The sequence below is a fragment of the Sus scrofa genome, chromosome 4 (assembly GCF_054392235.1).
Source record: "Sus scrofa isolate SSC_HxYL_T2T_F1_AM1 chromosome 4, Sscrofa_HxYL_maternal_Yorkshire_Landrace_v2.0, whole genome shotgun sequence".
Classification (NCBI taxonomy): domain Eukaryota; kingdom Metazoa; phylum Chordata; class Mammalia; order Artiodactyla; family Suidae; genus Sus; species Sus scrofa.
Window position 1 is genome coordinate 97,732,902 of NC_139386.1, and position 22,295 is coordinate 97,755,196.

The 22,295-nt window shown below is 54.9% G+C and overlaps 1 protein-coding gene across 26 annotated transcripts in view; it reads left to right on the forward strand.

The window, feature by feature from the left end:
• ARHGEF11 (Rho guanine nucleotide exchange factor 11) overlaps positions 1 to 22,295 on the forward strand; it is a 114,510-nt gene that overhangs the window by 91,419 nt on the left and 796 nt on the right. For 6 of the 26 annotated variants that reach the window (XM_021089644.2, XM_085022685.1, XM_021089639.2 and 3 more), the window contains 22 exons: positions 890 to 1,034; positions 1,347 to 1,446; positions 2,223 to 2,252; positions 5,989 to 6,115; positions 9,544 to 9,723; positions 9,811 to 9,858; positions 10,069 to 10,256; positions 10,538 to 10,684; positions 10,951 to 11,030; positions 11,123 to 11,248; positions 11,714 to 11,831; positions 12,927 to 13,105; positions 13,638 to 13,713; positions 14,028 to 14,195; positions 15,541 to 15,631; positions 16,624 to 16,749; positions 17,219 to 17,280; positions 18,191 to 18,409; positions 18,783 to 19,145; positions 20,204 to 20,299; positions 21,067 to 21,314; positions 21,550 to 21,739. In XM_021089644.2, the coding sequence (XP_020945303.1) occupies positions 890 to 1,034; positions 1,347 to 1,446; positions 2,223 to 2,252; positions 5,989 to 6,115; positions 9,544 to 9,723; positions 9,811 to 9,858; positions 10,069 to 10,256; positions 10,538 to 10,684; positions 10,951 to 11,030; positions 11,123 to 11,248; positions 11,714 to 11,831; positions 12,927 to 13,105; positions 13,638 to 13,713; positions 14,028 to 14,195; positions 15,541 to 15,631; positions 16,624 to 16,749; positions 17,219 to 17,280; positions 18,191 to 18,409; positions 18,783 to 19,145; positions 20,204 to 20,299; positions 21,067 to 21,314; positions 21,550 to 21,739 (3,107 nt within the window). The remainder of the gene's footprint in view (positions 1 to 889; positions 1,035 to 1,346; positions 1,447 to 2,222; positions 2,253 to 5,988; positions 6,116 to 9,543; positions 9,724 to 9,810; positions 9,859 to 10,068; positions 10,257 to 10,537; positions 10,685 to 10,950; positions 11,031 to 11,122; positions 11,249 to 11,713; positions 11,832 to 12,926; positions 13,106 to 13,637; positions 13,714 to 14,027; positions 14,196 to 15,540; positions 15,632 to 16,623; positions 16,750 to 17,218; positions 17,281 to 18,190; positions 18,410 to 18,782; positions 19,146 to 20,203; positions 20,300 to 21,066; positions 21,315 to 21,549; positions 21,740 to 22,295) is intronic. The other 20 variants (XM_021089646.2, XM_085022690.1, XM_021089643.2 and 17 more) reach the window with 7 other exon arrangements.

Below are 22,295 nucleotides of genomic sequence, written 5' to 3' on the forward strand. Positions count from 1 at the left end.
TCCCGGCACTCCTGCTCCTGGTCTCCTCCACCCACGTCGCCCTGTGTCTGCCTCCCCACTTCTCTCTCGTAAACCGCCTAAAGAAGGAACAGTGATGGGGTCACCCCCCGGGAGCAGCCCCTGCATTGGGGAGCTGGGGCACAACACACGGCTTTTCTTGGCACACTTTTTCCCTTTCAGCCTGTATACATACATGTCTTTTTGTTTCTCAGCAGGCGATGTTAAATGAGTGTGCATTCCTTGAGCATACACACACTTCATAAGGGAGAGACGGTGGGGTTAGAAGTCTGTTTGAGAGAGGAGGAAAGCCAGGGCCAAAGCATTTGCTTCATTGAATCCGCAAAGTGGATAATCCATCTTCCAAATTGAGAGCCAAATAGATTTTTAAACACAGAGATCTGGATAGTTTCATTCGTGGCACTTGGAAGCGACTCGCCAGATCCTTTCCATCTCTTTTTCCCCCCTGTCCCGGGGGTGGGAGCTTGGTGGCGAAGGCAACTGACCTGTACTTAGAGGGGCCGCTTGGCATTTTTCCCCCATCCGTCTGCCACTCAGCCCTCTCGTGTGTGCCTGAGGACATTAGCCGTGGGCCACAGCGATTCTCCAGGCCTGTTCTCCTTACCTGCTTTTGTTTGGGGAACTGACACGTCCTTCCGCAGACCCCTGTCCTCTCGTCAGGTGGAGTTCTGTGTAGGAAAAGAACACAACTTCTAGAAGTCATGACAGCCAAGACTTTTGCTGGCTTCTGCCTGCTGTCCCATTTGAATATCCCAGGCGTCCTTCCGAACACCCTGGCTCTTCGCCACCCACCGGGTGGTGGCGAGATTTTGTGCAGCAGAGTTCGGGCTCTGCCACCTGCTGAGCTTTCTCACCCCCGTTCCTCTCGCAGTGCCCCCATGGACTTCGCCCTCAACACCTACATGAGCCATGCGGGGATCCGCCTTCGAGAAACACGACCTTCCAACGCAGCTGAAAAGGCCCAGTCTGCTCCTGACAAGGACAAGTGGCTACCCTTCTTCCCGAAGACCAAGAAGGTGACAGAGCTGCCCCAGAAAGCAGCCATCTCTGGGTGTGGCCCCCTGCATCTCTGGGTGTGGCCCCCTGCACTGAGGCAAACTGGGGTCTAGCTGCCTTTGGACGTGGAGTCATTGAGAATCCCCAGGCTAGAGCCATGCTCTCCCTTCCTCCAGCCCCAGGCCAGAAGCACATGTGCTGGTCCTGGGTACAGGCATGAGTCTGTCTTCCAGTTACTTGTTTAGGGCCCGTCATTGGGGCAGTGACAGGGGGATCCATGGCCAAGTTAGGGTACTGGGACCTTCTCCAAACCCTAGCGTCTTTTGTCTCAGCAGAGCAGCAATTCCAAGAAAGAAAAGGATGCCTTGGAGGACAAGAAGCGAAACCCAATCCTCAAGTACATCGGGAAGCCCAAAGGCTCTTCCCAGAGCAGTGAGTATTTGGGGAGAAGGCACTGGGCGGGGATCCCAGCTCCTTCACAGGCCAATTCATGGGCAGAGGGTCTTCCTGTGCATCTGGGAGCCACAGGCCCAGACTCCGAGATCGCAGCCTGCCCTCAGCGCTCCTGTCTTCTCCCTTCGCCACCCCCAGCACAGGCGCCTGAGGTACAGGTAACTGCTGCAGAGCCAAGGAGGCCGAGCCAGTCCATGGGTCTAGAAACTCAAAGCCGGTTGTAGGTACTGAGCAGCCATGAAGAGGAACTTTCCCCCTGGGCAAGATTGCCCTATTGACAGTCAGTGCCTGCTTCGCCTTCATCCCTGGGATTGGTCTGTCCTGAGGGCCTGTGTGTTAGGATGGGCCCTTGATAGTGAGTTTCAATTACTGTTTAGCAGAATTAGGTAGAAAGGGGGCAGGTTGGGGCCCCAGAGGTTCCCCTCATGCCATTGGTAACCAGACCTCCATTGAGCTTGTCACCCATTCTTCCCAGCTGTGTGTCATCTCTGAACGTTGCTGCTGGCCCTCCCAGTCACTATCTTAAGACCCCAGAATTAGTGTTGGGAACCCGGGAAGGGCGATGGCCCGGGGCCAGCTGCCTTTCCGGAAATTGCTGCCTTGGAGGAAGTGGGGGAAGGCGGGGACTCGCTAGCTCAGCCCTGATTTTTGCCACTACCTTTCATTTTCCTGCTTGATATAATTTTTATTTTGACTCTTGAAACATTAATTCGACTTTTCATGGTTTACTTTTGTTTTTGTTTGTTTTCTTTTAGCATTTCATATTCCCTTGTCCCCTGTGGAAGGTAAAAGGACCATTTTCTTTGGGTTTTTCTTTGCATTAGCATTGAGTTTCCATTTCCCAAGTCCTGTCTGCCCTTCTCCTCTCCTTCTTCGTCTCCTCCTGCCCTGGCTCTCCTTCTTCCTTCCCTTTCCTCACCCCATTGCTCTTATATGCACCTCCATTGCTGTAGAAGCTCCCTGTGGCACAAAGCCCTGCCCAGGGGTTCCTGTCCTCACGCTGGGCACAGGATTCTGCCTGCCTGATGCAGGGTGGGTGGGGCTGGGGCGCTGCCCCCCAGGAGCAGCTCCTCTAGGTGCCTGCAGAGACCAGCTTCTGGGCCCTCAGAGACTGTTCCATGGCCTGAGGCCTTTCTCCCTCATTGTCACCTTTCCATGGATGGGGCTCCAAAATCCAGGGCTCTGTGTCAGTGAGGAAAACCCTCACATGTTGAAATGTCCCATACGAATTCCTCAGATTTTGTTTTCAATTGAAAAAATTATAAAAATCCTTATTTTTGAATGTTATGTGAGGGGTTTTTTTGGTTTTGTTTTGTTTAGTTAATAATGAGCCTTTAACAGTTTTGCTTTGGGGTATTTTAATTTCTGTCATCTCCTTTACTTAAGCCCTTCACTGTAGCACCTCTGTCTCTTTAGACTCCTAACTTTGCAACAGTTAAAAACAATGACCCTAACCCATGTATGTTAGAGGACCTGATATCTTCTAGAATCTGTGTATTAAAAATAAATATATAGGAAGTTCCTGTTGTGGGAACAAACCTCAGCAGGAACAAACCTGACTAGTATCCATGATGATGCAGATTCGATCCCTGCCCCACTCAGTGGGTTAAGGATCCGGCATTGCCTTGAGCTGTGGTGTAGGTCGCAGATGTGTCTTGGATCCTGGCTTGCTATGGGGCTATGGCTTAGGCTGGCAGCTGGAGCTCTGATTTGACTCCCTAGCCTGGGAACTTCCATATGCCTCAGGTGCAGCCCTAAAAAGCAAAATATATATATATATATGTACTATATATTATATGTATATATATATATATACATATAATAGATAGTAACCCAAAAAGGCTTATTAGCACTTAGAACTAGACAGGTTTATTTCCCATCAACAAGGTCCATATGCATACAATTAAGTGATTAATATATTCTAGGTTCTGTAGTAAATCAAGAGGAGAGATAGCAGTGAGATGCAATTAGGAAGTTAATCTTTGCTAGAATTCATTTCATATAAAGTGACGAAAATAATGGTTTTCAAAATTATTTTTACAGTTAAATTCCTAGGCTTGCTATGCTATTGTAAACAATAAAAATAAAGAATTCAGAAAAAAGGAGTTCCCTCTGCGGCACAGTGGGTTAAGAATCCAACTGCAGGGGCTCAGGTCACTGCAGAGGTGCAGGTTCTATCCCCAGCCCAGCACTGTGGGTTAAAGGATCCAGCTAGTCACAGCTGCAGCTCTGATTCAGTCCCTAGCCTGGGAACTTCCATGTGCCATGGGTGCGGCCATAAAGAAAAAGTCCATAAAACAATGGGAAAAAAATAAAAGAACAAGCTTGAAACCCAGACCCTTAGTTCTTAACACATACTTCCTCCCATCCACCCTGCCCCGGGCCAGCATGAGGCAAGCAGCGGGCCTGAGACCAGCAGCCCTGCCCAAGTTGCTGCTTTGTGTCAGCCTGAGAGGGGACAGGAACACCCAGGGTGGGGCTACAGATCCCAGGAGCAAGATAAGGATGCTGGGGATTCACCACCTTTGAGTCAGATCTTTCTATTATCATTTCAAGATTGGATTTGATGTTCTCAGGTTCCCAGGACATCAGACAAATCTGTATGTGTATCTAAAGACCAAACACCCACCAAAGCTAAAAAGCCTCAGTGTTGAGAACTTGGCCATTTAGGATCATCGCTCTTGCCCCTGTTTATTAGCAAAAGAACGTGATTGTTAGTAACGTACAGTTGACTTTTGTTTAGTTTCATGGTCACTCAGAAAATGGAGGAAGGAGAGCAAATGCTACCAGTGAAAACTGCTCTTTTTCAAAAATGTGCTCCTCTCTAGCTGTTTGTTTTACTGTTGCTCTGGGTTATTCACTTATACCAAATCTCAGGACCACACCTATTGCTTGTCACAGCTAGAGTGTAACTATATCCCAGGAACAACTGGGCATTTTCCGGTGGCCAGTGGGAGAGGGCGCTGTGGGCTCCGCCTGGAGGCGTTCTGTTATAGGATGTTCCCAGGCGGCCGCATCATCACCCAGCCAGGGGACGCTCAAGGCTGTGGCTGTGCAGCTGCCCCTGGCTCCTGCAGCTGCCCCAAGGTCTTCAAGCACACTCAGTCTGGGACAGGTAGATCTGACGCTCATCTACAAGATGGGAGTGATGGTAACAGCCCCTGCTCCAAACGCATACACACAGCCACATATTTTCCAGTTTCAGCAAAATGTCACCTGCCTAAAGAACATGAAGTGGTGAGCTTTGAAGAGACCAGCTAAATGTTTTTCTGTTTCTTCTGGCTTGGAAATTCTCTTATGAATCTCAAGCTTAGATACACAGGAAGATTTGTAAGAGTGTATGTGCCAATGTCAGAATCTCTCATTAGGAGTTCCCATCGTGGCTCAGTGGTAATGACTAGTATCCATGAGGATGAAGGTTCGATCCCTGGCCTCGCTCAGTGGGCTAAGGATCCTGCATTGCTGTGAGTTGTGGTGTAGGTCACAGGCATGGCTTGGATCCCGAGTTGCTGTGACTGTGGTGTAGGCCGGCAACTGTAGCTCTGGTACAACCCCTTGTCTGGGAACTTCCATATGCCGTGGGTGCGACAGAAAGAAAATCTCTGATTAATATGGTTAAGACCAGGGCCTGGTACCAAGGGTTATTTGTCTTAGCTTCCCCATCCCACTTATCCTTCCTGTTGGTCCAGGCAAAGCAGCATCTCTAGCCCACCTCCTGTTCTGACATCCTGGACCTGGAGCTGAGCTAAATGACCTTGAAGATGGGAACTACTGAGTCCCTGAGCCTAGCTTCTCCGGGGTCTCCATGTGACATCCCTTACGGCTTTTTACTCTTTTATCTGCCCCCTCAGCTTTGGATAAGAGCAGCTCTCTTTTGCCTTAGCTCTGAAAAGCATCTGGATTTGAATGTCAGAGAGTGACATCTCTCTGCTGTTTCTCCTAAGACAACCCCCCCCACACACACACACACCGGTAATGAAGGGTCTGATTCTTTAATGACCAAGAGGCAGGGGTGGGGGCAGAAAGAACAAGAAGGAAAGTCAAGGAAAACTAGAAGCAGTGAACTTGGAAAGTAACATAAATTTGAAAAATGCTCAGGATAGTCTGGCAACATGGCCAAATCACAGGTAGATGTGTTTTTGGTCTTCCTGGCTATTTTTTTTAACCTGTTCCTGGCTCTTGGGAAAAACCTCACCACGATATTCAAGCCTTAAGAGTGATAGAGAATAAAGAATGATAAAGAATGTGAACGCCAAATGGAATAGCCACAGCAAATGTGCTTCCAGACCCTCTCACTCTGCACCTGAGGAAAGAGTGTACTGAGAAAGGTGGAGAGATGGGCCATGCCACGCGGCGGAGTAGAAGAGCCAGGGTTCGAACCATGTCTCCTGACTCTCAGCCCCATACTGTTCTCATCCATGCTTGCTCATCGCTGTCTTCTGGGCTAGAGGGGAGTGAGGGCCCTGAGAAGTCGTCCCTGAGCAGAAAGCAGAGTACCTTTCATTATCTTTCTGCTTCCAGTCAAACCAGGCAACGTGAGGAACATCATTCAGCACTTTGAGAACAACCAGCAGTATGATGCCCCCGAGCCTGGGACTCAGCGACTCTCGACAGGAAGCTTTCCTGAGGACCTGCTGGAGAGCGACAGGTAGCAGTGGCTACAAGGGGCCTGCTAGCTGCCCAGGGAGGGAGGCACGAGCAGGGTTTGGGGCTCGGGTTTAATGCCAGCTACTTAACCCACCCCCACCCCCAGACTATAAGGCTTCACTATAGAATGCGCTCTCTCTCTCCCGACAACCTTCCTGCCTGGATATCTTCAGCGGACATAGTATGTGTTGGTCATTAGGCTAGTCAGAGAGAGAGAGAGAGAGAGGCCTCTTTGGAGGCCCCTGACCTTCCAAAGAACCCCATGCCTTTAAAATTTCCTCTGGGAGTTCTCGCCATGGCACATATTAAGCATCCAACTATGGAGTTCCCGTCGTGGCGCGGTGGAAACGAATCCAACTAGGAACAGAGAGGTTGTGGGTTCGATCCCTGGCCTCGCTCAGTGGGTTAAGGATCCAGCGATGCTGTGAGCTGTGGTGTAGGTCACAGATGTGGCTCGGATCCCTCGTTGCTGTGGCTATGGCATCACACGGTGGCTACAGCTCCAATTCAACCCCTAGCCTGGGAACCTGCATATGCTGTGGGTGCGGCCCTAAAAAGACAAAAAAAGAAAAAAGGAAAAAAAGAACCTGACTGCAGCAGCCTGGGTTGGTGCGAAGGCACGGGTTCCTCCGTCTGGCACAGTGGGTTAAAGGATCCGCATAGGTCACAACTGTGGCTCAAAATCAATCCCTGGCCCGGGAACCTTTCATATGCTGTAGGTGGGGAATTTTTTTTTTTTTTTTTTTTTTTTTTAAGTTTCCTCTGGATTCACTCCCTGGCTACTCAGCAGCCTCCACCCTAAGAATAAGCTAGATTATATTATAAAGCAGCTATAAAAGACTACAGAGAGGGGCAGGGAAATCCTGGGAAATCGGAAAATCAGGCTAAAGATCGTATTTGGCACCCGTGGAGAAGAGAGCTTGAGAAGAGGTCTGCTGGGTGCTTTAAAGGCAGATGATTAAACTTGGGCATCCGATGTCCATCTCAGCAGAGAAATCCAAAGCTCATTGATCCAAAATAAACTGCTCTTCTCCTTTCAAGAAGAAAAAGGGGGAAAGAGGCTGTGGCATTGCTCACATTCTCCATCTTTGGCCGGGTTCTAATGAGAACCCTGCTCTGGCACTGAAACGTACACTTGGACTTGACTTGGTCTTGACTGTGACATGACAGCCATCAAGTCATGTCTAAAATTCTACAGCCAGCACTTAAAGTGAGAACTGCCTGTAGTCAGAAACATCCCTGCACATTCTTTCTGTCACATTTGAGGTAGCATAAATGCGGTCTTGTGTATATGCAAATAGTTCCCGTGTACACTGCCAAGCTGGACCACATGCTGCACAGAAGCAAGGCAGCACATAGCAGCCCAGATGGTCAAAGCATTTCACCCCCAAAATAACCATTTACCAAACTCTTAAGTCAGACACTCCTGCTCATATGCGAGGTTACTCCTTTCTGTAATACTAAGTCTTTATAAGTTTAACACATGTTAAAGACTTTGGCAGTAGTGAGAATTAACAAAGATTTAGGCAGGATAAAGATTATATCTGCACTCGGGTGAGAGGTTGAGTTCTGATAGGACTGGGTAGATTAAATATACAAAGGATGTGATTGCTGGGGTGGGTATGGTTTTATAGATGTTTCAGATACACAGTTAGAAGATAGACTGTCAACACCTGGAGAAGATACTTGGGACCGTTTGTAAACTTGTGCCCTGAAAGTCGTTAGGTAACTTTGCCCTGAGACATGGTCCCAAATGTACTGAGCAGCAGCCTTTGGATCTGATGGTTATAAGCTCCCTGACAAGTTCAGAAGTGGCATCGGCAGCAATGGTGGGTCAGAGGCCGTCATAGACACTAAACAGGTAGAAGCACCACCCGCACCCACCCCAGTTCTGGGCAGGGGTTTAGGAATTTGAGGCCAGAGATGGGTTGAATACCTCGCTTGTTGGTGGGAACGTTCCTCGCTTCTGGGTACCAGTAACCTCCATTGTATGAGGTTTGTTGTGACACCAAAGTGACCCATGGGCACTGGCGAAAGTGTTTGGAGTTAGTCTGTGTCGGAATTGTTCTAACAGACTTCAGGGGGTGAGTTCAATAGGGAATCAGCTGTTAGTATGGTTTCTAATCCTGCAGACGAACCCTCAAGACCCAGGGAGGAGCGGCATTTTGGGGCCTCCGGCAGCTCAGAGAGACTTGAGAAATGGAGACCCAGCCATTTGGCTCCTTCATGGCAGCAACCTGCTGTGCTCTTAAGAGCCCTCCAGACTCTCCAGGCCGTCTGTGGTCCTAGAGGCAGAGCAGGATGTAGATGAGTAATAATGTCAGCAAAGAACCAGCCCAGCAGGGCCACGGGGGGAGGCACCATCCTGGGGCAGCTAGGGGTCAGAGATGGCGGCTGTCACAGGGCTGGTGCCCTGCAGGACTCAAAAAGAGCAGCACCCAGTCGTCAGCATCTCGCCAGGCCCCACAGACCCTCTGTGGTCAAGCCTGGCGGGCCAGGGAGCAAGTTCCTGCCCATCAGTACACAGGCCCCTGTCAGCACCCTCCTGAGTCATCTGCTCCCAGGAGGGGCCTGGAAGCCCAGAAAGGATGCCTTCAAGATAAGAATGGAAGAAACCCACAACCCACATCACAACTAGAGGAGTAGGAATCCAACAGCAGGTAGAATTTCTGAAAGGCAGTGTGGAGAATGAAAGAGTGTGAAGGATCCCTGGCCTGCGAACTTCCACGGGCCGCAAGCATGGCCAAAAAAGGGGGGGAAAAGAAAAACAAAAAAAACTGTGTGAAGGTGGAGCTTGTAAAAGATCTCGTAGAAGGAGAGAGATCCACCTCAGGCAGAGTCCGAGGCAGGACATGAACTCCCAGCCTCTGTTCCAAAGCAGAGGGTGGGAGTTCCCTGGTGTCCTAGCAGATGAGGATTCAGCGTTGCCACTGCTGTGGCTTGTAGTCACTGCTGTGGCTCGGGTTCAGTCCCCAGCCCAGGAACTTCTACATGCCACAGACTCAGTAAAAAAAAAAAAGTCAAAGCAGAGGGCAAGATGGGCTGGCCACAAGACGGCCCAGGGGCAGGGAGGGTGGGCCCTTGTGGTCCCTGATGAGGGACTTCAGTGTCCACAGCTTTCCTGTTGAGGCCTCAGGGTCTTTGGCATCTGGACACCCCACAAGTCTGATGGTTAGTCCCAGATTTCGCCTTCCTGTTAGGATCCCTTCCTGACCTGCCATGAGGAAAGTGAAGAGGCTATGCCCCTCACGCCTGGCTGGGGAGAAGGAGCTGTTAGCAAAAGCGGTTTGTCAGCTGAGCAGCACCTGCCGCCAGAGTTCGGGTCCTTTGGTTTGGTGTTTGGGGTGGATGCGTGCAGCACTGAGATGGGGCAGCAGATAAGAGCTGGCCAGATACAGGATCCCAAGGCCTCTTGCCCTTTCCATCCAGTTCACGCTCGGAGATTCGCCTGGGCCGCTCTGAGAGCCTGAAGGGCCGGGAGGAGATGAAGCGGTCTCGGAAGGCGGAGAACGTACCCCGCTCTCGCAGCGACGTGGACATGGACGCCGCCGCAGAGGCCGCCCGCCTCCACCAGTCAGCCTCGTCCTCTGCCTCCAGCCTCTCCACCAGGTGGTCAGGGCTCAGTGGCTCAGCCTGCTGATGGGGGGTCGGGGGGCAGCGGCAGAGGGTGGCTGAGAGTTGACATTCTCTCCACAGGTCTCTTGAGAACCCAACCCCTCCCTTCACCCCCAAAATGGGCCGTAGGTGAGTGAGGACAGGCCTGGTAGGTATCCGTGTCCCCGCCATGCTCGGCTGCCCCTGCCCTCTTCCAGTGGCTGGTCAGTGGTGCAGCTCCTCTTCGTGGCCTGCTGGTTTCCCATAGGCCCAGGGCAGGCAGGTGGGGCAGGAGAGGGAAGGAAAAACCCCACGTTTGCATTCTTCCTCCGAGTGATGCTGAGCTGCTTGTTCCCCCAGGAGTATTGAGTCCCCCAGCTTGGGGTTCTGCACAGATGCCCTCCTCCCCAACCTCCTGGAAGATGATCTGGGCCATCTGTCTGATCTGGAGCCAGAGCCAGATGCCCAGAACTGGCAGCACACAGTGGGCAAGGATGTGGTGGCTGGGCTAAGCCAGAGGGAGATTGACCGGCAGGAGGTCATCAACGGTGAGGACCAGCTCCACCTCCCCCCGTCCACCCCAACTCATGTGGGAACAGGTGCAGAGCATCTCAGATGCAGAGGGTGGTAGAGAACACAGGATGGGGCCCTGGGGGCAGGACTGTCGATGCTGCGGTTCTCGCCAGCCCTGGGGAGAGAGGAGTTGATGCGCCATCTGAAACCAGCACCAAAGGTATAGGGGTTCAGAGGTCTCAGTTGTGACTCTAGATCCTTGCTAATTGGTTTTCTTCCCACCTCTCTGCCCCTCCTCGTCACTACCCCCGCTCAGAGCTGTTTGTGACAGAGGCTTCCCATCTGCGCACACTCCGGGTCCTGGACCTGATCTTCTACCAGCGGATGAAGAAGGAGGGCCTACTGCCCCGGGAGGAGCTGGCCCGGCTCTTCCCCAACCTGCCCGAGCTCATCGAGATCCACAGTGAGGAGCCCGCCCCGCCTCCCCCTTCCCTGGCCAGCCTTCAGGTTCCTGCTCTGGTCTCGCCCGCCCCCCACCCCCTCCCTGAGCAGATAGGCCCCGCCAGTCCTCTTTGGTGGGAGAACCTGATGTTCAGCCTGAAGCCAGCATTCCAGCTCCCCCATAAGTGAAATGGCTTCCGGACCCTTCCCCATGGCACTTCTCTCATCGCAGAGAGCCCGGCCGGGCAGCTTCACCCCAGGCACTTGTGTCTCTTCTCTTCGCCCCAGATTCCTGGTGTGAAGCCATGAAGAAGCTCCGGGAGGAGGGCCCCATCATCAAAGAAATCAGTGACCTCATGCTGGCCCGGGTATGGCCACCAGGCCTGGAGGAGGCGGGGGGTGGGGGCAGGGGGTCCCAGGCAGGGGTATGAGGCCGAGTGGTGTCTGTTCTGCCTCTCAGTTCGACGGCCCTGCCCGGGAGGAGCTCCAGCAGGTGGCCGCGCAGTTCTGCTCCTATCAGTCCATCGCTTTGGAGCTGATCAAGACCAGGCAGCGCAAGGAGAGCCGGTTCCAGCTCTTCATGCAGGTGCTGCTCGTTGCCTCTAAAAGCAGCCAGTTCAGTCACAGCGCAGCAGAGCTGAGGGGGAAAGTTAACTAATTCGCCCGGCGTCTCCCCAGCTCTCCTCCCGGCCCCAGCTCTGGGTGCCTTGGCCTCTTGTCTCTGCCAGGGAGGGTAACCCAGCAACTTGCTGCACCCTCCACACCCTCCCCCACCCTGCTGTTCAGAAACACCGACACATACCCACCCCCAGGACAGATGCTCTGGACTTGCCGTCAGAAGGGCCCCCTCACCATAGCCCTTCCTGGGTTGTTGTCGCCCCACCTCCACCAACCTCACTCTAAGTATTTAAGCAAGAAGCTGTCACCACTACTTCTCAGTGACCCTCTGGGATTAGGACCTGTCTGGCATTTGCACCCTCCTCCGGGTCCTGAGCCGCAGGCCAGCTCCTACCCTGGGCTCACATCTTTCTCTGTGCCTCCTTCCATCCAGGAGGCCGAGAGCCACCCTCAGTGCCGGCGGCTGCAGCTTAGAGACCTCATCATCTCCGAGATGCAGCGGCTCACCAAGTACCCTCTGCTGCTGGAGAACATCATCAAGCACACGGAAGGTAGGGCTCAGCTCAGACCCTGCTTCTAGCACCGACTTGCTCTGTGACCTGCGCAAGTCACTTGCCCTCTCTGGTCTTCAAGTCTTCATCCTTGTGTTGTCAGGGTCAGTCTCAAAAAAAGATGATTATAAATGTGCTTTGGGAGTTCCCCTCATAGCTCAGCAGTTAATGAACCCGACTAGCATCCATGAGGACTTGGGTTTGATCCCTGGCCTCGCTCAGTGGCTTAAGGATCCGCCGTGGCCGTGAGCTGTGGTGTAGGTTGCAGACGCAGCTCGGATCCCGCGTTGCTGTGTCTGTGATGTAGGCCAGCAGCTAACAGCTCCGATTCAACCCCTAGCCTGGGAACCTCCATGTACCACAGGTGCGGCCCTAAAAAGACAAAAGACCAAAAGTAAATAAATAAATAAATAAATGGCAAAAGTTAGGTGCTCAGTAGCAGGAGGAGGGAAGGGCCGCCTGTGGCCTCTGTGGGGCCTCTGCACATCAGTGGAAAGCCTCTGATCGGACGCGGGTTGGCACACAGGGGCGCCGCGGCTCCTCTGATGATCGTGGTCCCCCACCAGAGGCCTTGGCTGGATTTTAACCCCATCCATCCCCCCGCCGGACATCTCTGCGCAGTGCACTAAAGATACAGTTGTGCGTGGTTACTCCAGAGGAGTGCCAAAAAGAAAGTCTAGCCCCAGGTTGCCACTGTCCCTGGGATCCTGAGTACCTTTTCGCCACCTTCAAATTTGGGCCATCGATGTCTGGATGTAGAAGTGGGAAGAACTGCAGTCTGGTTTGAACAGGTGTTGCTAGAGGGAGGCACCATCATTACCGTTACCCAAAGCCCCCCTCCTTCCCACCCCCACCCCACAAAGCTCGTTGTGGTCTAGGCAGGAATTCCTGGGAGCCATCAGCAGTGCTCTGAAACCCAGGGACCCTCGGTATGAGTTATCCTTATACTGTTAGGCAAGGGTGGCGTGTCTACGCCCATACCTGCTGGTTTGTGACAGGCCAGTCACCATGGCTGTGGGTAGCCAGGTACTGTTGGGCCCTGACACACTTCTCAGGCAGGAGCCCTAACATCCTCCTGTCTACCTCGATGGGTAGGTGGCACCACTGAGCACGAGAAACTCTGCCGGGCCCGGGATCAGTGCCGAGAAATTCTCAAGTACGTGAACGAGGCTGTGAAGCAGACGGAGAACCGGCACCGTCTAGAGAGCTACCAGAAACGCCTGGATACCACCTCCCTGGAGAGGGCCAGCAACCCCCTGGCAGCGGAGTTCAAGGTAGGAGGCAGAGGCTGCAGCGCCGTCAGCCCCACGTGCACACGTACTTCTCGGGCACCCCTTGGGGCAGAATTCGGGTCAGGGCGGGGAGGAGGCCTGGGCTGTCTGTGATGGGATGGCGAAGGGGGTCCCTCTGACCATTGTCCCCCCATCCCTGAAGAGACAAGAGCCTACAGGCCCACCGTAAAGGCTACATGTGAGAACTCGGCCTGGGCGAGCAGGGGATGGGAGTAAACTCGAGGTGGAGGTGAAGGTCATTCGGGAGGGAATAAAGCCGAAGGGATGGGCAGGTACAGAGAGTCGTCTTAGGAGGGTAGACGCAGGTGGTAGGCAGTCGAGAGGCCCCAGCCAGAGCCATGACTGTGTCCCCCAGCACTTGGCACGTGACCTTTGACTTGTCTGCATCCCCACATAAGTGTGAGGCACAGACTGTTCTGGGCTTGCCACTGATTCCCAGCACCTTAGCACAGTGTCTGGCCCAGAGCACGTTCTCAGATACTTGGTGAATAAATGAATGGTGTCTCCTTAACAGAGCCTAGATCTTACAGCCAGAAAAATGATCCACGAGGGGCCCCTGACCTGGAGGATCAGCAAGGATAAGACCTTAGGTAAGTGCAGGGGGCCCGGGGCTGAGAGGGGATCTAGGCTGTCCCCTCTCCCGATCATAAGCCCTGTATCTGGGTCTCTGGAGAGGTAGTAAGGTGGCCGGAGAGGCAGCTTGAAACACCACTGGAGATGACGGCTCAGGGCTCCTTCAGCACAGCCTGGGGAGGGAGGACCAAAAACAGTGGAGTCGGAGGTCACCAGACTCCAGGGCTTCCTAGACCCTGGGGATGGTCGTCCAAGAGCCTCTGGTACCCCATGCGTCAATGAGGGGTGAGCAGGCAACAGGGAACACCTCACAAGCACCACATCCCTCCAGACCTCCACGTGCTGCTGCTGGAGGACCTCCTCGTGCTGCTGCAGAAACAGGATGAGAAGCTGCTGCTCAAGTGCCACAGCAAGACGGCCGTGGGCTCGTCGGACAGCAAGCAGACCTTCAGCCCCGTGCTCAAGCTCAATGCCGTGCTCATCCGCTCTGTGGCCACAGGTACCCGTGAGGAGATGGTCCCAGCTGGCCCAGGCCTCGGGGCCATGATCCCTGTTACTCATGTCCAGCGAGCACTCAGTGATACGGGGCTGATCTGGGGCCATACGAAACTTCCTGGCCCTATTTGTTCCTTTCCTCCTACGCTGGCCCATCTAAGCAGGAGGATGTGGTCCAGCATGGTGTGGGGTGACGGGTAGGATGGGGGGACCAAGATGAAGATGGACAACCTGATGCAGGATGGGATCCGGGCATCTAGGGTGGGCTGAGGAGGAAGAGTGAGCAGCGTTGGGCAGGGACAAGCCTTTCTGCGACAAGAGTGAAGGGCAGGAGTTCCCGTCATGGCTCAGTGGAAACAAATCTGACTAGTGTCTGTGAGGATGCAGATTCAATCCCTGGCCTCACTCAGTGGGTTAAGGATCCGGCACTGCTGTGAACTATGGTGTAGGTCTCAGACGCAGCTCAGATCTGGTGTGGCTATGGCTGTGGTGTAGGCCAGCAGCTATAGCTCCAATTCGACCCCTAGCCTGGGAACCTCCATATGCCACCGGTACAGCCCTAAAAAGACCAAAGACCAAAAAAAAAAAAAAAAAAAAAGAGAGAGAGAGAGAGAGAGACAGGGAGAGAGGGCGGGGCAGAGCTCGCTTGCAGAGACCAGTGTACCCACATCCAGAGCCCAGTCCAGTGCTCAGAGCATTGCAGTGAGCAGCAGAGCTTGTACAAGAAGGACTCTGGAGCAAGAGCGAGGAAACCACATTCTCTGCACTTGCTTTTTTTCCCCTCTAACATGGGAGGTGATACCTGCCTCTAGGGGCAGGGGATATAAAGGGAGGATGGGTGTGATGTAGTTTTATAACCCCAAAGCACCTTACACCTGTCAGGAAAGCAGGAAGTAGTGGGGGTGGCTGTGAAGATGACCTTAGGGGACCCAGAATTGCCTATGTCCTTTTTGTAAATGAGCCCCAAGCAGTTCTTTTTTTTTTTTTTTTTTTTGTCTTTCTAGGGCCCCACCCACAGCATATGGAGGTTCCCAGGCTAGCAGTCGAATGGGAGCTGTAGCCGCCAGCCTACACCATAGCTCACTGCAACACTGGATCCTTAACCCACTGAGAAAGGCCAGGAATCAAACCCACGTCCTCATGGACGTTCAATTCGGGTTCATTTATGCTGAGCCGTGACGGGAACTCCACCCCAAGTGGCTCTGACGAGCCAGGTCCATCTCTCGCTGCCTTCTCCATCTGGTTGAAGGTCAGGGCTCCCGGTCAGCACTCTGTCGCCCTGGCCCAGGCTGCAGTCAGGCCTCTGCCACCCCCAGTGTGGACCCTTCTCCCTTCTCTCTCTCACACAGATAAACGAGCCTTCTTCATCATCTGTACCTCCGAGCTGGGCCCACCCCAGATCTACGAGCTAGTGGCGTTGACATCATCGGACAAGAACACGTGAGAATTGCTTGAGGGGTTACACGTAACTACCATCCTCTTGGGACATATGAGGATGTGGACAGTGAGGCCAGGGCTGAGCCCCAGGGCAGTCACAGGAGGAGCCTTGGCGGGAGTGAGAGAGAAGATGGACGTAGAGAAGCCTGCTGAGTGGCTGTCCTTGACCCATCAGTAGGCTGTGGTGCGGGGGTGGTTCTTAGCCTTCTTCCAGCCTTTCTGCTGCAGCTTTTCTTTCTCTGGTGCCTCTCCCTTTCCCTTGGCTTCTTCCCTTCTCTCATCAAGCATTTCTAATGCCTGCATTCTTTTTGTTTGTTTGTTTCGCTTTTTAGGGCCGCATCTGTGGCATATGGAGGTTCCCAGACTAGGGGTCTGATAGGAGCTAACAGCTGCCAAGCCTACACCACAGCCACAGCAACGCCAGATCCGAGCCACATCTGCGACCTACACCACGGCTCACAGCAACGCTGGATCCTTAACCCACTGAGCGAGGCCAGGGATGGAACCCACAACCTCTTGGTTCCTAATCAGATTCGTTTCCCCTGCGCCACGATGGGAACTCCAATACCTGCATTCTTCAAAGGTGTTTGCCTCCAGGACCCACACCCCCATGCTGGGCATCCACCCACCCGTGTCCCCTGACAGTGGCCAGACAGATGCAGCGTGGCTTGGTGGCAGGAGACAGGCTGAGTCAGACAGTTTTCTCAGGCTCAGGGCTTTTGTCTGTAAGATGTGGATAATGCTACCTCTTGAGAGTTATTTTGAGAGACCAAACAGATATAGAACCAAGCAGAACAGAGGGCTGGTATTTCGGAATTGGTAGCTGAGAGTACTAGAACCCCACGGGAGCAGCCTGTCAGGACACGAGGGAGGCGGGACGCCGCCGGGCAGGGCGTGAGGAAGCTTCGCAGCTCTGACCCACACTTGGTCAGGGGAGGTGCTGTGAGCCTCGGTCCATTCTCACCCCTGGTGCTCTCTGTTCCTACCGGCAACAGGTGGATGGAGCTCTTAGAAGAGGCCGTGCGGAACGCCACCAGGCACCCCGGAGCTGCCCCAACGCCCGTCCACCCCCCGCCCCCCGGCCCCCAGGAGCCAGCCCACCAGAGCCCCACACCCAGCAGGTGCTTAGGCCCCCAACCCCCTCAGCATCCCCTCTCCAAGCCACCTGTTTGCTGCTTCTAAGCCCTTCCCCACCTCCACCCCCAGGATGGGCAGCCTCTGCTGACAAATGTTAGCAGGCACGTGGAGGGAGGTACCCCACACTTTTGCCTTCTGTCCCTGCCTGCTCTCCCCTCACCATCCTTCCCTCCCCTGGCTGTAATGGAGACAGTGCCTGAGGCAGGGTGAGGGGGTGGGGCGCAGAATCAGGACCAGGCGAAGTGTAGCTGGCACCCATCCTCCTCTCCAGGTTACCAGCCAGACAGCAGGTGCTGAATCTAAACCCATCCCTTCTTAGACCCTGCGCCTCCATTGCGCCTTCTGACTCAGGAGGCCAGAGTGGAATTTCATGACCTGGCCGTCACCTGGCTGGCAGAGAGCCAGGATTCCCAGCGCAGGATCTCCTCTTACCCCAGCTGTTTCTTCCCTCAGGGTAGAGCTGGATGACTCAGAGGTGTTCCGAAGTGGACCAGAGCCTGAGGCGGTACCTGGAGGTAGGCCTTTTTGTCGGCCCAGGTAGGGAGGTGTGCAGGTGGGATGATGGGAGAGAGGCATCGGGCCAGAGGTGAGAGGTTTTGATAAGAGCAGAGAAGAAACGGTGAGAAAGAGAAAGTGTCTGGAAGAGGAGAGAGAACAGACTGGAGCGAGTGTAGGCCAGCTCCCTTGAGCAGAGCTTTCCACCTGGGCTCTGTAGGTGACAGGTATTTAGCAGGGGAGGAGGAGAGGCTGTCGGGTAGAGTCCAGAGGTTCCTAAGGGAGAAAGAGCTGCACTCGGAGACTCTGCAGGCCCTGGAATTATCAGGATGGGGAGCGGAGCTCAAAGGGCTGAAGCTACTGTCATGGGGCTGGCACGAGCAGAAGCGAGGGGGTCCCAGACAGGATTCGCATTGGGTTTGTATGTGAAACACCTTAGGATCTCGGGTTTAGAGAGAACTCTCCCCTGGCGGGCTCCCTGGCTGGGTGCCTTTTCTGTCTCCTTCTGCTTAGAATGCTTCGTCTAACCCCACATCCCCTCCAAGTCCTGTGCCCAGGTTAGCTTTGCGCCAGTGTGTCTTCTTTGACCACTCAGCTGAGTATCACCATTCCTGATCTGCCATCCCCTGCTCCGTAGCTCCTTCTTTCCTATAGCACGTCTCACCTTCCAGTTTATTTAGTTGACTTACTGATTTTATTTTTCTGTGTGTCCATCCACTGGAATTTAAGTTCCCAGGGCAGGGATCTCTGTTTTGTTTACTCATGGACGCCAAGAGCTGGGCCAGCGATTGGCCGTAGTAAGTGCTCCTTGAACATTGTGGAGTGGATCAGCTAGTGTTCCCAGCCCCCTGAAGCCAAAGCCGGGCTTGGGATCAGCCCGTTCGTGGCTTTCGTCTCCCCCTGCCATACACTGTCCTCCCACCCGAACAGGCCCTGGACCCCAGCAGAGGATCAAAGGGAAGCACCCAGCCCTGCTGGAGGATCCCGAGCAGGAAGGCAGCAGAGAGGAAGAGGAGCTGGGTGCCCTGCCTGACCCTTCCACCTCCCCGGATAGAGAGAAAAGGGGCAGCAGGACAAGGGACCCCATCCTCCGGCCCCTCCCAGGCCCTCTGTTCATGGAAGGACTCGCCGATGCAGCCCTGGAGGATGGTCAGTGCTTCATGGCCCCTACTTTCGGCCCCTGGCGCCCCAGTAGCGTGGCCAATGTGAGCGGGCAGCCGCCTCCACCCACTATCTGCTCAGAGGCTCTTTCTGTTGTGCTTGAGGAAAGATGAATGCAGGGAGACAACTGTCATTCTTGTCCCAACCCCCTCCTCCTAAGCTCACACCCACCACCACCACCCGCCGCTTGGCCAGGGTCCTCCAGCTCCACTTTGTGACCCAAGAAGCAGTTTCACCAAGTTGGGGGTGGGGGTCGGGGAGGGGAGCAGCGACCTCCCCACCGCCTCTGCACCGCTACCCCCACCATTGGCGCAGTGTGCGGTCCTGGGTCCGGGAAGCCATCACCCTGTTTCCCCTCCAGTGGAGAACCTGCGGCAGCTGATCCTGTGGAGCCTGCTGCCAGGTCACCCCATGGACCCACAGGCTGCTGGGGAGCCCGAGGACGACCTGACACCTACACCTTCTGTCATCAGCATCACTTCTCACCCCTGGGACCCAGGCTCCCCAGGGCGAGCTCCCCCTGGGGGTGAAGGCGACAATGCCCAGCTCTCAGGGCCAGAGCGGGGCCAGCCAGGGCAGGAGGACGTAGCTCTCCGTTCTCTGGAACACCTGCCCCCAAGGACCAGAAATTCTGGGATCTGGGAGTCTCCTGACCTGGACAGGAATCCAGAGGAAGAAGCTTCAAGCACAGAGGCAACAGGAAGTTACAAAGTTGTGAGAAAAGGTAAAATGAATTGGGTTGTCCACTGGGGAGACAAACACCCCAGTTTCGCTAGCATCGCTATGAGTCTTCCAGACGGTCCCTTTCTTCCCCGCCTTTATCCTGGAAACCGAGTTGGCACCGGAAGCAGAAGGGAGGGAGCCAGGTTGATACCATGCAGAGGCTTTGGGGTCGCACATCCGAGATGCAGAGCCCTAGGTCCATCACTTAAGATCCCTGTGACCTGAGGCAAAATTCTGGGTCATCTCTGGACTTCATTCTACAGCATGAGGATATTACCTACTGGCTGGCACAGATCAGCTACCAGCGTGACAGTTTCTGCCCGCATCCCTCACTGCCCTTCCAGTCCTGAGGAAAAGGAAAGGTCCTGGCACATCTCAGGAGCCTCATTCCCAGAAAGACAAGGGCAGGTGCTCACCACTGGTCATTGCACACAGCAGCCATGAAGGAGCTAGCGGGTGGGATGGAGAAGGCAGCGAGCCTGGAGGTGGAGCCCAGAGGAGGGGCCGCAGGACAAGGCTGGGAGACATGTGAGAGGGGAACAGGGGGCGAGGGAAGGCCCCCAGCTTGTGGAGGACGGAGGATGGCTTTAAGACAAGAAAGGGCAGCCCTGGCTGGGCTGGGGGCCCAGGGAGGGGAGAGGAGGCTGAAGAGGGGGAAGCCCAGTCTGAAGAGTGCAGCAGGAAAGGCAGATGCAGGGTGCTCATCCGGGCTGGGAGAGGGTCTCCTGCCTCGCCTGGTGCCCAGCTCTGCCTCCTTCTCCAGGAGCAATTTTCTTTCCCTCCACCCGAGGTCTGCGCTCACTCTCTCTTGGGTTTCTGGGACCTGGCCTTCCTTCTCTGTCCTCTGGTGAATTGGTGGAGCGGTTCTCTGCAGCTCCCCGGGGTGTAATCATGTGTGAGCCTGTGTTCACTTTTGTTCTCCCCTTTTTCTTTTTCTCCACACCCCCCCACCCCACTCCCCTCCCCCCGCCCTCCCTTCTCCTTCTCCTTCCTACTCTCTCTCCCTTCCCTGTCCTTCTCTCTCGGCCTCTGCTCTCCCTGGTGGTGGTGTCGGTGCAGCTGAGGTGGCAGGCAGCAAAGTTGTCCCCGAATTACCAGAGTGTGGCCAGTCAGAACCTGAGCCACCCGAAGTGGAAGGCGGAGCAGAGGCAACGGGTAATGAACTTCTCCTCGGAGCCAGAGACAGGCCAGGGCTGGAATTCAGGGCCTACGGGGGCAGAGCTGGGCATGGGGAGTTAGCGCCCTGCCTGCAGTCACGTGGGCCTAAAGATGGGGGGACAGAGCGTAAGCCAGCCCCTCATCGAGAGCTGGCACTGGCCCCGTTCAGAGCAGCAGGGGTAAGCAGCCTGGGTTTAGTCATGAAGGGGAGGCGGGGAAGCCTGGCCCAAGGGCCCAGTGTCCTTGGCTGATCTTCTGAGCCACCACTCCCCCCCCAGCAGCCACCATCCAGTGTCACCATGGAAAAGGGCTCACATGGCCTCCCAGGCTCCTGGGAGTTTACCTGTGCTTACTGCCCTGTTGGGGGCCCTCTGCACCCTTCTCTAGCTGTCACTGTCTCTGATGAGTTGAGGCATCTCTAGGACTGTGAAATAGACGGCGGTTGGGACAGGGGGCTGTGCAGACATTCCTCAGCAGAGCCCAAGATGGGCCTCCGTAAAGGACGCTGCTGCCCACCCCTTTCTCAGAAGGACCTAAAACCAGCCCGTCCACCTTCCCAGAGGGAACACCTGCCCTGCTCCTCCTCCTTTAACTTCCACCACGAAGCCTCTTCCCCTGGTCTGGGCCAAGCTGAGCAAATCGCCATCTCGAAGGCTCCGTGGAGGAGAAGGGCTTTGGGGAGACCGGCAGGCAGCGTGAGGGGAGCAAAGATGGCTTCGGCTTCCTCTCTTTGCCTCCTGAGCTCTTTGTCTTGCTGGGGACAGGGAACTGCTTTTACGTCAGCATGCCGGCGGGACCACCAGACTCCAGCACCGACTCCTTGGGGGCACGCAGGAGCCCCTCCCAGCCCGACGGCCTCCCTGCCTGGCAGACGGAGCCTCGGCCCCCGCCGCGGGGAGGCAGTGGAGATCAGAGGCACCCTGGCCACTCTCCCCCAAGCCTGGCCCTCAGGGACGTGGGTATGATCTTCCGCACCATCGAGCAGCTCACTCTCAAGCTCAGCAGGCTCAAGGTGAGTGGCTTGGGTCCCTGGAGGCCTCAGGCCATCACCCCAAGACCCGTCACCTGCACGAGTCAGCTCCACCACTTGTCTCCCTGGGAGCCCTAGGTCCTGGCCTCGGGCTCTACCCTCAGCCCACCCGGCCACCCACAGACCCAGCCCCATCCCCTGGACTCCAGAGCCCCTTGCCCAGGGCCCCCATGCACAGAGGGGCTGGAGAGCAGCTGTCCCCCCGCACCTCTTCCAGGACATGGAGTTGGCCCACAGAGAACTGCTCAGGTCCCTCGGGGGAGAGTCATCCGGTGGCACCACGCCTGTAGGCAGTTTCCACACAGAGCCAACTAGATGGACAGACAGCTCCCTGTCCCCTCCAGCCAAGGAACCCCCAGCCTCTGACTCCAGGGACAGTCACGAAATGGGGCCCTGCCCTGAGGACGGTGAGTGGAGCCCACAGGGTTAGGGTGGAAGGGGCAGGAAGAAGGCCATCGGCTGGAGAGGAAACACGGCCATGGGGCCTGAGGAGACGGAAGAGAGAAAAAGGAGCCCATTTCCCCCTGATTACGGTTCGTCCATTCACTCTATCAGCTCCACAAGAGGACATTTCAGGGAAGCCCCACAGAAGCTCCCCTAAACATAGGATGCTTAGAACTGAGCCCTGTTTTTCCTTGGCTTATGAAGATAACAAACCAGGGGAGCCTAGTCTCCCCTCTGAACCCTGCTCTTTTTTGTTTGTTTTGCTTTTTAAGGCCTCACCTGCGGCATATGGAGGTTCCCAGGCTAGGGGTCAAATCAGAGCTGTAGCTGCCAGCCACAGCCACAGCCACAGCAACACCAGATCCAAGGCACGTCTTCAACCTACATCACAGCTCACAGCAACGCTGGATCCTTAACCCACTGATCGAGGCCAGGGATCGAACCCACAACCCCGTGGTTCCTAGTCGGATTCGTTTCCCCTGTGCCACGACGGGAACTCCTGAACCCTGCTCTTAAGCA